The 13,760-nt window shown below is 44.0% G+C and overlaps 4 protein-coding genes across 15 annotated transcripts in view; 2 read left to right on the top strand and 2 right to left on the bottom strand.

The window, feature by feature from the left end:
• Positions 1–58: 58 nt before the first annotated feature.
• On the bottom strand, positions 59–1,500 carry LOC108036382 (activating signal cointegrator 1 complex subunit 1). Its single transcript, XM_017112485.3, has 4 exons — positions 1,243–1,500; positions 1,095–1,191; positions 772–1,036; positions 59–711 (listed from the first exon to the last, which is right to left on the bottom strand). Exons 1-4 carry the CDS (start codon positions 1,391–1,393, stop codon positions 169–171), a joined length of 1,056 nt encoding a protein of 351 aa, XP_016967974.1. The 5' UTR covers positions 1,394–1,500; the 3' UTR covers positions 59–168.
• A 396-nt stretch (positions 1,501–1,896) lies between these two features.
• LOC108036531 (palmitoyltransferase ZDHHC20-B) lies at positions 1,897–6,721 on the top strand. 8 transcript variants are annotated; one of them, XM_050887421.1, is made up of 8 exons: positions 1,897–2,398; positions 2,470–2,591; positions 2,677–2,783; positions 3,152–3,398; positions 3,533–3,695; positions 3,761–3,890; positions 4,771–4,875; positions 4,962–5,874. In XM_050887421.1, exons 1-8 carry the CDS (start codon positions 2,263–2,265, stop codon positions 5,107–5,109), a joined length of 1,158 nt encoding a protein of 385 aa, XP_050743378.1. In that variant the 5' UTR covers positions 1,897–2,262; the 3' UTR covers positions 5,110–5,874. The 8 variants fall into 8 exon arrangements, with proteins under 8 accessions (XP_050743378.1, XP_016968245.1, XP_016968244.1 ...); XM_017112756.3 differs by lacking the exons at positions 4,771–4,875; positions 4,962–5,874 and adding an exon at positions 6,078–6,721 and having other exon boundaries at positions 3,152–3,389; positions 3,560–3,695; XM_017112755.3 differs by lacking the exons at positions 4,771–4,875; positions 4,962–5,874 and adding an exon at positions 6,078–6,721 and having other exon boundaries at positions 3,560–3,695.
• LOC108036530 (putative methyltransferase C9orf114) lies at positions 6,657–8,302 on the bottom strand. The gene is made up of 2 exons (XM_017112748.3): positions 7,515–8,302; positions 6,657–7,449 (listed from the first exon to the last, which is right to left on the bottom strand). Exons 1-2 carry the CDS (start codon positions 8,221–8,223, stop codon positions 6,713–6,715), a joined length of 1,446 nt encoding a protein of 481 aa, XP_016968237.1. The 5' UTR covers positions 8,224–8,302; the 3' UTR covers positions 6,657–6,712.
• A 517-nt stretch (positions 8,303–8,819) lies between these two features.
• Positions 8,820–13,760, top strand: part of LOC108036411 (cAMP-dependent protein kinase type II regulatory subunit) — a 33,954-nt gene continuing 29,013 nt past the window's right edge. For 2 of the 5 annotated variants that reach the window (XM_017112534.3, XM_017112535.3), the window contains exons 1-2: positions 8,820–9,032; positions 10,704–10,854. The gene's annotated coding sequence lies outside the window, so the exon portion shown is untranslated. The remainder of the gene's footprint in view (positions 9,033–10,703; positions 10,855–13,760) is intronic. The other 3 variants (XM_050887423.1, XM_050887422.1, XM_017112532.3) reach the window with 3 other exon arrangements.

Below are 13,760 nucleotides of genomic sequence, written 5' to 3'. Positions count from 1 at the left end.
TTTTTGCTTAAAGTCAGTGGAGCCACAGAATGCCAAAATATAATAGTTTTAAAATCGATTGTTTAAAAAATCTGTAATTTCATTTATTCACATGGGAAACCCCATTTGTATTTATACGGGGCTCGTTGAAATGAGCTTTCATAAAGCAGATGGATGTACAACGGGTTCTTAAAACTCCAAACTGCCGGTTATTTTATAGAACTCGTCCTCGCTGCGGGATTTCAGCACGCACAGGTGCACCGCCTTGCACTGAGCTGCTCCAAAGTCAAAGTCCCCAAAACGCTTCAGTATCTCGCGGGCATCGAAGCTGTTTCCCGACTTCATTGCCTCCTTGCGGTAGCGGTTGTTCATGAGTGTCATATGTAGTTTGATGGATTCCCGTTCGTTGTTGTCCGTGGCGCACAGTCCGGTACTCTGGAAGTGGGCCAAACACTGGTCTGCGAACTTCTGCAGGTCCGGTGACTCGATGCGGCCGTATAGGATGCGAGTGGAGCTGGGATCGTCGTTCATAATCTCCAGGCCCTTGACTTTCAATTCGAAAGGCGTTTTCAGTTCCGTCAATAGGGAGCGACAGGCCTCCAGCTCCTTGAGAGCCCTTTGGCGTTCATTATCATCCAAGAGCACATAGACACCTAAGGTAAGGTGGATACTGCTCTCCGGCATGAATAACTCCTTGTCAATGCCTGGCAACTGGGCCTCCAAAATGCTTTTCTGGAAAGGGAGTTCGGGATCAGTATTTACTTCGGTAGATTCCGCCTTGTTAGTCTGCACCTTAAGTTCTGCATAACGCTCCTGGACTTCGCCGGAGTTCAGGGCCACGGCCAAGAAGTGGGTGGGCTTCATCTTCTTTCGCAGGGAGGTGATAAGGTGCCGGATTTGACGCAGTGCACCGCATACCTGACTGCGTTGCTTGCCCTTGATAATGACGTCGTTGGATCTCTCATTCTGACGTGGAACATAGAGCTCTGTTCGGGTCTCCTCTTCGATGCGACGCTTTGTGGAACCCTTGAGGCCAATTAGACCTCCATAGAATGATCTGACAGAAAGCAGATAAATGACAGAAAAGAGCAGCAAATTGGTGGCATTTCACTCACTTGGGCACATGAAGAGCCAGCTTGAATTCGCCACTTGATGACTCCGCAATGTTATTGGCAGCCGGATCCTCCTCGTCATCATCTTCGCCATATAAATCTTTGGGAAAAGGGAGTTAGAGAGGTAAAAAAAACGCGAGGAACCACACACCTGGCTCCTCGTAGGCCTTGTTTTCTCCATGGAACCGTTTATTTTGGCCATTCCACTTGTCGCCACCAAAGGCTTCGTGCACGATGTTAACCCTATAGCGCCGGTTTTGGTTCATGGCTTGGACGGGCGGAGACAGTACTTCGCGACTCATTGCGATTGAAAAACTCTGGAATGCAAGTCGATTTCCTGGGATTTCCCGAAATCAAATGAGTTCTCTTGAAAAACCTTCAGTCAGCCGGCAATGGTAAAGAAATCACTAATGCGTCGGACGGCATATCTTGAGTATTATTTAGGTTATTCTGAAATAATACCAAATCCTAAAACAAAATAGTGATGACAATGATAAAAATAAATATTTTAAAAAAATATAAGAGAAGTAGAAAATAAAGGTTTCAGTTCAATAAAAAAAAATCAAATCTTAGTTTTATTATTTTTTATGATGAATTTACCTTTTAAAGGTAGGGAATAAATATATATTTCTATTATAATTTTCAAAACTGTTCTCTAAAGAAATGAATTATTTTAAAACCGGGTTTTAAGTCACCAAACCAAAATCGTTTTCCTTTAAAAAATTTTAATTTCAACTTGAAGATCCTGCACCGATAGTATCGTGTCACGAAGCAAAGACTCTCCCACCCCCAACGCACAATTCGCCCATCCCTAAACCAGTTCGAGTTTCCCCCAATTTGACAGTAATTTTGTTAATTTGATCTGGAAAAGCAGAAAAACTGGGAATCAATAACAAAAATGTCGCAGCGCTAAGGTGACAACCAGCACCCGTCCGCCCAAAAGGGGAAGCAAGCAGCGGATAGCGCCGAAAATTGTCCGACATCAGCCTGCGGAGCCAGTGAATCACTAGTAGATAAAGACATTGGATTGGCCAGAGGAGCGCCCGTTGGAGGAGCAGCCACCATAGCAGCCCCATCGATCGCCCCCAATCCACTCCAGCTCCAGGTGGAGGTGACCTCGACGCCTCGAGACACGCGCGCCCTTGCCGAAGTGGTGGCCCACATAAATAGCATGGGAAACGACGACCATCGGCGGCGGAAGACTCCTTGCGGATTTTGCATGGCAGTCTTCAAGTGGATCCCGGTGCTGTTCATCACCGCGGTGATAGCCTGGTCCTACTACGCCTACGTGGTGGAGCTGTGCATCCGTAAGTCCTACATCTATGCCCTTATCCCATTGGAATGTGCATTTATCTGGCTGTTTATCCTCCTTCCACAGGCAACACGCAGAACAGCGTTGGCATGATCTTTATGCTGCTGTTCTACCACCTGTTCCTCACCCTGTTTATGTGGTCATACTGGCGCACCATCATGACCTCCGTGGGCCGAATACCGGATCAGGTGAGTGAATCAATGCCTTATCGCCTGTTGCTATCAAAAGAAATTGGGAAAACCTTACTAATACCTTTCTTTACCCCTCCTTCAGTGGCGGATACCAGACGAGGAAGTGACGCGACTTTTCCGGGCCGACAGCCCGGAGACCCAGAAGCGCATTCTCAACAACTTTGCACGAGACTTGCCTGTCACTAATCGGTGAGAATTTACCATGTCATCAAGTCCACATCCGCTAATTCCATTTGATTAATGTATATATTTGGTAATTGTTCGGCAAACATTTGATTGTACCTCTCTAACTAACTATATAGTTCATATTTATTTACTAGAAATACGGAAGTGGCAAAAAAGCTTCTTCAATTTCGAAAGAAATCTATTTAAAACTGTTATCAAGCGAAGAGCTAGTATAATAATATTTTTTGTTAAGGCCTTCAACTCACTGCAATCAGTAAACCAAAGAAGGAAATATCAGAGTGTACCAAAATTCTTCCTTAAAATACTCCGCCTGCAATTTTATTTATACTAAATTCACTTATTGTAAATATTTATGATTTATCTCTTTCCAGTACAATGAACGGATCGGTGCGCTTCTGCGAAAAGTGTAAGATCATCAAGCCGGATCGAGCCCATCACTGCAGCGTGTGCAGCTGCTGCGTGCTGAAAATGGACCACCACTGCCCGTGGGTGAACAACTGCGTCAACTTCTACAACTACAAGTACTTTGTGCTGTTCCTGGGCTACGCCCTCGTCTACTGCCTGTATGTGGCATTCACCTCGCTGCACGACTTCGTCGACTTCTGGAAGGTAGGTGCCGTAAGTTTCGCCAGTTTTTCCATTCTTATTACCACCCCTTTTTGCCCGATGCATGCGATTACCTGTTAGTTAATCAATGTATTCTCTCGTTTCGCTAAAATGTTGTCTAAACTACTTGTACTTACTGATCCAAGTACGATAATAATGGTTACTCGGCACAGGGACAGCTGAACGCCGGCGGAATGGGTCGCTTCCACATCTTGTTCCTGTTCTTCATCGCCATTATGTTTGCCATTAGTTTGGTGAGCTTGTTTGGCTACCACATCTACCTGGTGCTGATGAATCGCACGACACTGGGTGAGTGATTGGAGGCTGACATTCCAATTATGGCCCGACTATAGCCTTTCTTATTTTCCATTTAGAGTCGTTTAGGGCTCCCATCTTCAGAGTGGGCGGCCCGGACAAGAATGGCTATAACCTGGGACGCTATGCCAACTTCTGCGAGGTGTTCGGCGACGACTGGCAGTACTGGCTCCTCCCCGTCTTCTCCAGGTATGTCTCGATCCACTTACAACACCATTATGATCTTTGGCATTCTCACATTCCCATTCTTACTAATCCGTGCTGCACCAGAAGATCTCTCACTCTTTAGTTGTTGTTTTTGTGCGCTTTGTTTTTATTTGATTTGATTTAGTTTATGATTTTGGGTTTATGTTGATTATGGCAAATTAAAGGCATGCTTCAAAGCCAATGCTTCGTAGTTGAAACTTCCTTTAATTCTTGATGTGTGTTCTGTGTGCTTAGTTAATAAAAGACGAAAAGAGCGGAAAGTCACTAATTTTAAATAGTCTAAAAGCAATTCCTCACACTTATGATTTATGTAAGTCAAAAAATATTGTGTATGCTTAAAACAGAGATCGGAAAGCAATGAACCAATATAGTCGATCTCCTTTTGTAATTTAGTTGTAAGCATAATCAAAATTACCACTTCGTTTCACTTGCGTTTGTTGTTTCTGTTTGTAAATAAAAATGAAAAGAGAAGCCCCAAGCCAGCGAGCCCTAGAGATAGAAACTTAGATCTAACCAAAAACCAGCTTAGTGTTTAATGGTCTGCGGGATTGAGTGACTAATTCTAAATGCCAAAGTTCTAGCTGAGCCCGTGGAATTCCATCAGCCCACTAAGCTTACTTAAAACCAAAACACTTGCCACACACGACCAGTCAAAACAATTTAAATTCCATATTCGTAACCACACATTTGTGCAAAATTATATAACAAACTGCAATCAACAACAACAGCTACAAATACAACAAGCTAAACTGTAAAAAAAACAATCAACTCGAAAACTTAACAAACAAACAATACTTATGTTTTAAACTCTCTGTTTAACGCAATACCCCAACCTTCTGCTTATTCACAATCACGGAACTAGTCGCGGTGCTGGCTACAGCTATCCGACCGCCAGTGACCAGACGCGGGTGCCCGCCGCCTCGCCCGTCCAGCGGTACGATGCCATGGGGGACACGGCCACCAGCAGGTTAGATGGCAACCCAACAGATAAGTTGATTGGCGCTAGTCCCCTCGACTCCACTAACCATCACCACAACCCATCGCCTCATCAAGTAAGAAGCACCAGCGCCCAGCCCAGCCAGCAGTCGCCGCTGCAGGTGCAGCCACCTCCACAGTTCCGGGACGAGCTGGACGAGCAGCCGGATCATCATCTGGCAAACGGCCAGTCATTAAACTGCAGCACGGCAGCAGTGAAGTCTAGTCAGGCGCCGGAGGGAGAAGCCAACGGGGCGGCCGTATACATCGACATAATCGGAGATCATCCGTTGGCTGGCGCTGATCTCGCAAAGGATTCCCCACGCCCGCCAAACGGCGATCTGCCAGTTTGAATTTCTCCCACTTACCACGTTTCTGTAGAATGTATTGTGTGTTTGTACTATATATAGCCGAGTAAACTGCCAGATCTGTCAGCTTTGCAGTTTGTCGTAAGCCATTAAGTTACCTCTATGCAATTCTTGAACGGTTTAGTGTAGGCTAATTCAATGTCTAAATGGCTGGGACCACGATTCACATCCACCACATAATTACATTCGACTAAGTTAACACTAAGCAATGTGTAATTCGTTATACACAAGCATTTATCGCCGTTCTAATCGATCGAATTTTGTAATGGAAACTAGAAGAACCCATTGTGGGGGGTCCTTGTAGTTGGGACGGTTGTTCTGCCTAGACATTTGTACCTTGCTGTAACACACATTCACGAAACCCAGCATCCTTGTAGATACCAACCGATCTTCAAGACTTAATAATGATAAGCAACGAGATTTCCCTTCACACGATTATCACACACACGAAATTCTGGCATTTCTCAATGCGTTTAATTTATGTAGTTAGTTACTGTTTGCTAGTTGATTTTTATACTTTTTATTCTTTTGTACCAATTATACCTAAATACATATTTTATTGAATGTCTTCTACGAGTGACGACCTTGAGATGGAGTTAAAAATATATTTATAACAGCAACAAGGGTTTGTTTTTAATTTGCCGCTGAAAATGTATCCAACAGATTTGCTTCCGTTGCACAGCACCGAATCATCAATCAACCTATTAAATACAAATAGCGCACTCATAACTAATCATTTTCCCATTGCGATCCATGATCTATGATCCTTAACATTATATAAGCTATACATATCCTGATCAAATATAACGCACCGCACATCCTTTAGCTTTGGCGATGGCAAAACATTCCCCATCCGACATATGGAGGAGGACACTGAATCTCTGCTGGGCTACCACAGCGACACGCGCATCGAGCTGGAGGAGGACTTTCTGCCAGAGCCGCGGTTCCAGGACTCGATTCCATAGCTAATCATGACCAGCGACAATGTGGCAACCTATTACATCTAGAGATTCAGTTCAGTGAGGGCTACTTCGTCGGCTTGAGACTCTCCCTTCGACCTTCATTTCCAGTGTGTAAATAGCAGAAAGACAGTCCATCCTATAGGGACAACTAGGTCATTATGTTTAAGCTATCAATGAGTGGATGGACAATTGTAATGTACTTGTATGTAGAAAACGTAGCAGATTGGCAGGAGATCGATATCTAAATTCTTGCTTTGACATTCGCGTTGGAAGTTTTAAAATGTATTAATTTAGTGTGTAAGTAAAAAGTTATTAGAACGTTTCGAACAAAGTTGAGTTGATGTCTATATCGGAATACAGCTAGTTATGCGAAAACAAAGTACAGAATATAGGTTTAATATAGCTTAACGCCTAGTGGGAAAACAATAAATCAAAAACAAAACTTTAAGCAACACATATGGATCTGTATATTTACAAAATAAAATTCCAACTATTCCATTCAATCGAACCGACTCAAGTCGTCATTGGCACTCGATTGCCTTGTTCCAGAAACGGTTGTGGAGGAAACTACTTCAAAGTCGTCATCGGCGGGCGTAAATTTCCCAGATTTCTCTGAGGGATCTCCGAAGGGATTGGCCGTCACTCGTGTCACTTTGGGCAATGGTTCTTGCGGAGTTGGTTCATCAGCGACTGGTTCTTCTGAAGTGTCCTCCACTGGCTTTCGTTTCTTCTGCTTTTTGCTAACCAATGCATCTCTGCGCACGGAAATGCCAGTATCCTCGCTTCTGGGCAACAGATCACTTAGGTCGGTCTCCACATCGGCCACTTCCGGTTTCAGTTTCTCCTGCAGAGCTGCCAAAGCAATCAGCAAGGCTTCCTCTGTTCGAATCGTTCGGGATCCTTGCCGGGGCAATACATTGACGTAGTGATCGAACAACAGTTCTGGATCATCCACGGTCAGCTTCTCGTCGTTGGCCAGCGCAGATTCCAGGCCCTGTAGTCCTCCAAACACGATAAGCATGTGCTTGAAGCCATATGATTGGCTAGGCACCTCATGGACGTTGGTGCCGCGATCGGAGGTTCCCAGCGTCAGATCGTAGCCGGATTCGTAGGGCGATTTTGTGAATATCTCCGACAGTGAGTGGGCAATGCGCACCTGGTAGCCCCAGTAGACGCCCGTTTCTCGACGCGGCTCATCCGGGCTGACGAGGGTGCCACGCTGTTTTCTGGACGTCTCTGAAGGTACATAACAAACATTAGTTTGCGATTAGGAGCAACTTCTATTTAGATTTAGTGCCTACCATTTTGAGGTTCCATTTTCACAGTCACCCGGACGCCGGGCTCAATGGCCTTGTCGACCAGCACGTCATTGAGCAGTCCGACGTTCGCGTAGCTGTGCCCCTCCTTGGCCTTCTTGTCACAGATGACGCCCTCGCGGTACCGGAACTTGCTCTGCATCCTGAGGTGGTGCGGCGTATCTAGAGGGTTTAGGAGTCCGGAGTACTTAAGGTCCTTGTGCAGCGGGAAGAAGTACTTCCGCAGATACTGCGGGCACTCCAAATACTGCAGGATGCGGGCCAGTTGCAGGGAGCTACTGCGCACGGTTCCTGTGCCACTGCCCTCCGCATCCGGCTCGTAGCTGCGCTTCGTCTCGCGGGCAGTGGCTATGCCCACGTCGTCGAACACGATCACCTCGTTGACCCGAAAGATACAGGCGGCCCGGGCTATTTGACCGGCCACATAGGCCCGCAACTCGGCAGATTGGGCATTCTCGAGGATGGAGCCGGGCACAGCTATGCTCAGGGTGGAGGGATTGGGACTTTCTTTCTTCAGCGCTCCATTGGCGGCCTGCTGCGCTTGGGACTCCGCCTCCTGAGCCTGCTGCAGCTCCTTGAGCAGCTTGTCCTGCTTGCGCTGGCGCTTCAGCGCCTTCCGCTCTTCGTTCACCTTCTTCCAGGATTTGTGCGGCTCCGTGGACTTGCCATTGCTGGCTGCGGGGGCGGCGGGCATGGTTTTAATTAAGAATTAACAAAGTCAAGTCGTTGAAAACAAACCACGCACGTGCAAAACAACAATGTTCTGGTATGTTGGTATTTATCGGTGGGCGGTATTTTATTTATGTATAGTGCGATAGGCAACAGTAGTCTCTGGCGTAAAAGAACTACGTTGGTAAATTTTTAAAAAATGAAATAAAAGCTCCTACAACTATAAACGTAAACTACAAATTCGAATATATTGGCACTGCTTATCAATAAAATGGAAAAATGTTTAGGCAAATGCATAGGGGGTGCCAAAGAAATCACTTCCACGCTTACTCAAGTAAAGTGTGTGTTAGTGCACATTAAGAACTTACCCCGTTCAGCATTCTACGGTTTCTGTGAGATACATACTTTAAAAATTCAAATTTGTAGTAAAAATATTCGTTAGATGTTTGCAAGCCAGCGTTGCCACCCTCTGTCAAGCTGACGTCACAATTGCCCTTTTCGGTATATATATTTAGTATTTATTCACCCACACGCCAGAGAGCTTCCCCGTGAGAGAACTTCCGCCGAGAGCGAGCTTTGCGGGAGCCGCGAATCTATTTAAGCAACCCGCAACCCAAAACTTTTTGTAATTTTTTGCCTGACTCGGAATCGGAATACAGAGGCTTCTGCTGCGATATATTTCACCGTTCGCACTTGTTTACGTTTGAAATTACAAATCTTAAAAAGAATCGAACAAATAACAGCGGTTGAATCGCCGGTGAGAAAGATATAGAACGTGTGCCGTTGTGCGTCGGTGGATCGGTGAATTATGTGCGTTTGAAAATTGGGAAAAAAGTAATTGCAGCGAAGAGAAAAGCCCGAAAAACCGAAAAGCGTGCTCGCCAATTAACTCCAGCTTCGTCCCGCCCCCCGCCACCGCCCCCTCTCACCTGCTCGCTCTCTCTCTCTCTCTCGCTCTCAATCTTCAATTGTGCAAGTGTATGTAAAAATGTGAGAGAAGAGAGAAAAAAAACCACACTACGTGCGCGTAATAAAAAACGAGGTGGGTGGTGGTGGGCGGGGGGTGGTGTAGGTGGCCTGCCGCGCCAGCCCCCTTCCCTCCTCCCTCAAAAATACAATATACATACATACAGAAATCTACCTATCCACTGTTGTTGTTGTTGCTGCTGTTGTTGTTACTTGAAGGTTTTTTTCGGTGGGGGACAATCAATAAACACGAGAGCTGCGTGTGAAAAAGAGAGGCAGAGAAAGGGGGAGAGAGAGGGAGACAGTGGAGTGCAGGCGGAGAAAGGGGGATCTCGCAGAGAGGGGCAAGAGAGTGCCGAGAGAAAGGGGCTTGCGCATATGATTCAAATGCCGGTTTCGAGTGCACTGTTTTCAGGTCTTAATTACCAAACAAGTACATCGATCACTCGGCTAATTACCTGTCCTAATCGGCATTTAATTTACAAGATCATATCAGGTTTTAGGCCAGTGAGCCACACACTTTAGAACAAATTGTAAAAGTGCAATTGCAACCTGCGCCATCGACTCCTATCGATAATCGAAAATTGGGTCAGGGGCGACTGCCTTGCAAGATGCCAATCAGAATTTGCCCATATATTATTGCAAAGCAGTCCAATTGGAGAGAAATAAAACACAATTTTTTTCGGGCCAGTGTAGGAGTTGCAAGAAAAGCAATAAAATCAACCGAAAATACAGCATACATACCTCGACGATTTCAGGTGGCAGCGAAAATGTGCACAAACAAAAGTGTTTATTTAGGCCAAATAAATTGAACAATTACATGGGCGAGAAGCCGAAAAACCTGTTTTTGTTTAAAAGTTTAAACAAAAGTGAAGCATAAATCAATGATAAGCATGCGCTGTGCAGAAAGCCAATAAGTTTCTTTTATTGCCTTCGCAAGATGCCAACCGAAATTCGACCGTATATTATTCCAAGCCCCAAAACTCAATTTTGGTTGCCCACTGTAGCAGTCGAAAAAACAAACAACAATTACAGTGAAGCACATGGGGAATTAAGCACAAAAATAAATATATTTATTTTAGCTAAAAATACATTCGGGTTCTCAATTAATTAAAGGGTTTACATGGCACATACTTTTATATGGAATATATTATAAAAAGTTAAATAATTTCCAACCAAATAAAGAGAAAACTTAGTAAAAAATGTGGACCTGGTCCTCGTTATTATGTAAAGTTCAAACAGAACCGAAAAATAAAAAGTTGCTAAACATGCGCTGTGCACCATTCCAATTAGCTTAATTGCAGCAGTTCGTCTTATTGGCTTTTCAAATGTGTATAGCATGGAGAGTCGGTAACAACAGTTGGAATCTCAGTAAAAACGCTTTTCCCATCAAAATGTAATAGCCGGATTTTTGTTAAAACATCAAAGAGAACCCTCAACACAACAACAACAGCAACAAGAAAACCCACCAAGCAGCCTTCAAATAAAGTAGAAAAGCAGGGAAAATCAAGGAAAGTAACAAATTAAATTTGGTTTTAGCCATAAAGAGCGAAAGACAGGCAAAGGAAAAGGCCACGAAGAAAAAGCAGAGGAAAAGCCGGAGGAGCAGGTGAAACAGGTGGACGCAGGAGATTCGCCACCAAGAAATCGAGAGACATCGCCAGCAGGTGACAGCCGAGCAGAAAGTCAGGTGAGACTCGCCTCGCACTCGAATCCACTCCGCTTCCACAGTTCTATTCCCATTCCGATTCTGGTGCCATTTCTGTTTGCCTCCCCGTGCGATTAAATATTTCACGCGCTTATCAATTGCCCAAGGGTTGGCATTGCTTGATAAACAAACACAACTAAAAAGCAAACAAAATTAAATAAGCCCGCAAAGTCGCCTACTTAAGCAGGTGGGAGGGCCAGGTGGGGTGGGGAGAGGTGATACGGGGGTGCTGGGGGACCGCAGAGCTCGGGAATCCATGAGATACTCGGAAACAATCAGTATACTATACCTATTGATAAGTGCGCTGGGATCTGGATCGATGAATATTCGGAAGAAGTCTTTAGTACATTACTATGCTATTATAAAAAGCCTGTTAGATTCAGGAGTAAATATTATTATTGATTTTATCTTTCGGTCGGTGAATCCACTATCCATAACCTATTTTAAGCCTGTGCTTAGGAAACCGAACATATACTCGTAAACTCATATTTTTACGCAATAAATGAGTTAATGAAAAAAGGTTGGTCCAAATTCATAAGAGGTATAAATATTATATAATATTGACCTACTCAAAAGATAAAAATCCAAAGTGCTCCAAGATCCAACGAGTAATTTAGAAAGAATTGGTATAATAGACCCAATGATAACTAAATTAAGTTCTGGCCTGAAAATCGTTGAATTTTTTATTAGGAAACCATATTATTATAGACTACTTTAGGGAAACACCCAAGAAAATAACACATTAGAACCAGGAGCAATTCCATTACTGAGTTACAAAGAAACGTACATGAAAGTAGAGCAGGTAAATATTATTGTTATGGAGTTTATCTTTCGATCAGGTGATTTCCAGACACTTTTTTATGTCAGTACCGGGGCACAACCGAACATATACTCATAAATTATTTAAATTATTTTAGGAGCTTTTTATGATATTGCCTTATAAATTGCTGTAAAATGGAAATAGGTGTTCATAAAAGGTAATAACAACATGGTACAAACTGGTATGAATTGAAATTTTGTTATGGTTTTTCTAAAATAATAATTGTGTTATATTGGGATATTAATCTTATCTAAAGAAGTATTAGAACCCAAAACCGGTTTTATTTGTTCACCAATATATTGTTCTAAAATTGCTAGAAGCCTTTGAAACACTCCTAAAGCTTAGGACCTTAGTTACATCTGAGGAGACTTTTTGCGTAATCCAACTACTTTTCTTCTTTTGAAAATCCTCTTTTCTGCTTTCGCAACTGAAATCCCGATAAGAAATTCTCGTGCTCGTCCTCGATGAGCTGTATTTGTAATTAATTCCATTTTGTATACTTGGCATCTTCGCCAAACGAAACGAGAATAAAACCTGGCAATACAGATGGCCAAGAGGCGAGAGACAACCATCCATCAGCGGCAAAACACACAATTTCCAAGCCAAATTCAATTCCAAGCTGAGAGGGTGGGGTGTGGATGGGGCTGAATACGTAGATATATAAATTGGTGGCAGGGTGGCGACTTCAATGCGTATTCGATTCAATGGCCCGGGGCCAGCACCCTTGAAAGGCCCTTTTCGGGGCCCCTTCCGTTGCCCTTACCCCTCGCCATTGTCGTAGGATGAGGACGAGGACGAGGACGAGGACGAGAGCAGATTCCTGTCATGTCCGCACGTTTCCTGGACCCGTGGAGCTTATGGCCCGGCTTAGTTTCAGCTGGGATTCCTCGTTTATTGATTGATTCTCCTCGTGGCTTCGACCAAACCATAATGGGCCGCGCACGGGAATAAAAAGTCATCAATAATATTTTTCCTTGGCAATGGGAAATGTTCTAAAAATACAAAGGGAAAATTTGTAGTTGCGGTCCGCGCCCCCTGAAGAAGGGAAAACTAATGAAAAAGTTATCAGTCGGCTTTAAGGCGTTTTTATTGACAAGAGTCCTTTGGCTTCCTTTCATGTCCCATATTTTTTAGGTATTCTGCAACTGGAATTGACAAGGGTGAACAGCGGCACGTGAAAAACTCATCATAAAACCGAAAGGACAAAGGCGACGAAGAGCGCTTTTTTATTGTCCTCGTTTTTTGTTTGGCTTTTTGTTTTATTCCCTGCGATATACATCTTTCATTCCATACGCTTTTATGCCAAACAATTGGCTGGGAAAATTGTTTTTCAATTCTGATTCGCAATTAATTTCGCAGTCCAGAAATAGAACGCATCGCGTAAACAAAAGCCACACGGCGTATGCGCAATATTCGCTGTGTATTCGATTTCCACCTGGCCGCCGAAAAACATGGAAATCAGCTTGGCCAACTAAGTTGATATTATTAATTAGTTGCACAAGTTTTTGAGTTGCGGCGGCGATAATGCCTCGAAACTCTGACGGATGTTGATAAATTATGTGTAAATATGAAATTTCCATGCCCAAAGTGAGTCACACTCTCCGGAAAAAACTTATGGCGCATAATTTGCGTCTTCTTCGAAAAGTGGCCCACAAATTTTTGTGTGCTGCCTGAATAAATAATCATAACTTCTCTCCACTCCCCACGCCAGCCCCAATCAAAGCAAAAAAACAGCGAAATGAAAAGAAATATTCACACAGCGAAAATTTAATTGTTTGGCCAAAAGGAAAGACGGAGCGGACGGAACGAAAGCGGCCAATAAAAGCCACGACCTTCGGCCAAGAAAAAGCGAACAAAAAATGAAATCAAACCACCCAACACGGCCCTCTTCTTTAGGTACGTGCGTCCAAATACGTACGTAGTGCTGAGGGGATCCAGATTCCTTTTGGACCCGGGAAGCTCTTCAATAATTCGCTTTTTATGTCGGAGACCCAATTCTGTTCCAGCAATTAGAATGGGAAAATCGATTCGAGACGGCCGCAGAATTTAGACACATTATTAACAGATG

Source organism: Drosophila biarmipes, chromosome 2R (assembly GCF_025231255.1).
Source record: "Drosophila biarmipes strain raj3 chromosome 2R, RU_DBia_V1.1, whole genome shotgun sequence".
Taxonomy (NCBI): Eukaryota; Metazoa; Arthropoda; class Insecta; order Diptera; family Drosophilidae; genus Drosophila; species Drosophila biarmipes.
Note: the sequence above shows the minus strand (reverse complement) of the source record. Positions and strands in the feature narration are given on the sequence as shown.

What these genes read in the sequence shown, in the direction of transcription:
- LOC108036382 (XM_017112485.3), bottom strand. Translation starts at nt 1,393, where the DNA reads ATGAGTCGCGAAGTACTGTCTCCGCCCGTCCAAGCCATGAACCAAAAC. An exon ending in CAAGGCCTACGAGGAGCCAG is followed by an intron (nt 1,192 to 1,242) that starts GTGTGTGGTTCC and finishes CTTTTCCCAAAG; the next exon opens with ATTTATATGGCGAAGATGAT. An exon ending in AGCGTTATGCAGAACTTAAG is followed by an intron (nt 712 to 771) that starts GTGCAGACTAAC and finishes CTCCCTTTCCAG; the next exon opens with AAAAGCATTTTGGAGGCCCA.
- LOC108036531 (XM_017112749.3), top strand. Translation starts at nt 2,263, where the DNA reads ATGGGAAACGACGACCATCGGCGGCGGAAGACTCCTTGCGGATTTTGC. An exon ending in ACTTCTGGAAGGTAGGTGCC is followed by an intron (nt 3,399 to 3,532) that starts GTAAGTTTCGCC and finishes TACTGATCCAAG; the next exon opens with TACGATAATAATGGTTACTC. An exon ending in GATGAATCGCACGACACTGG is followed by an intron (nt 3,696 to 3,760) that starts GTGAGTGATTGG and finishes TTTTCCATTTAG; the next exon opens with AGTCGTTTAGGGCTCCCATC.
- LOC108036530 (XM_017112748.3), bottom strand. Translation starts at nt 8,223, where the DNA reads ATGCCCGCCGCCCCCGCAGCCAGCAATGGCAAGTCCACGGAGCCGCAC. An exon ending in GAAAATGGAACCTCAAAATG is followed by an intron (nt 7,450 to 7,514) that starts GTAGGCACTAAA and finishes ATGTACCTTCAG; the next exon opens with AGACGTCCAGAAAACAGCGT.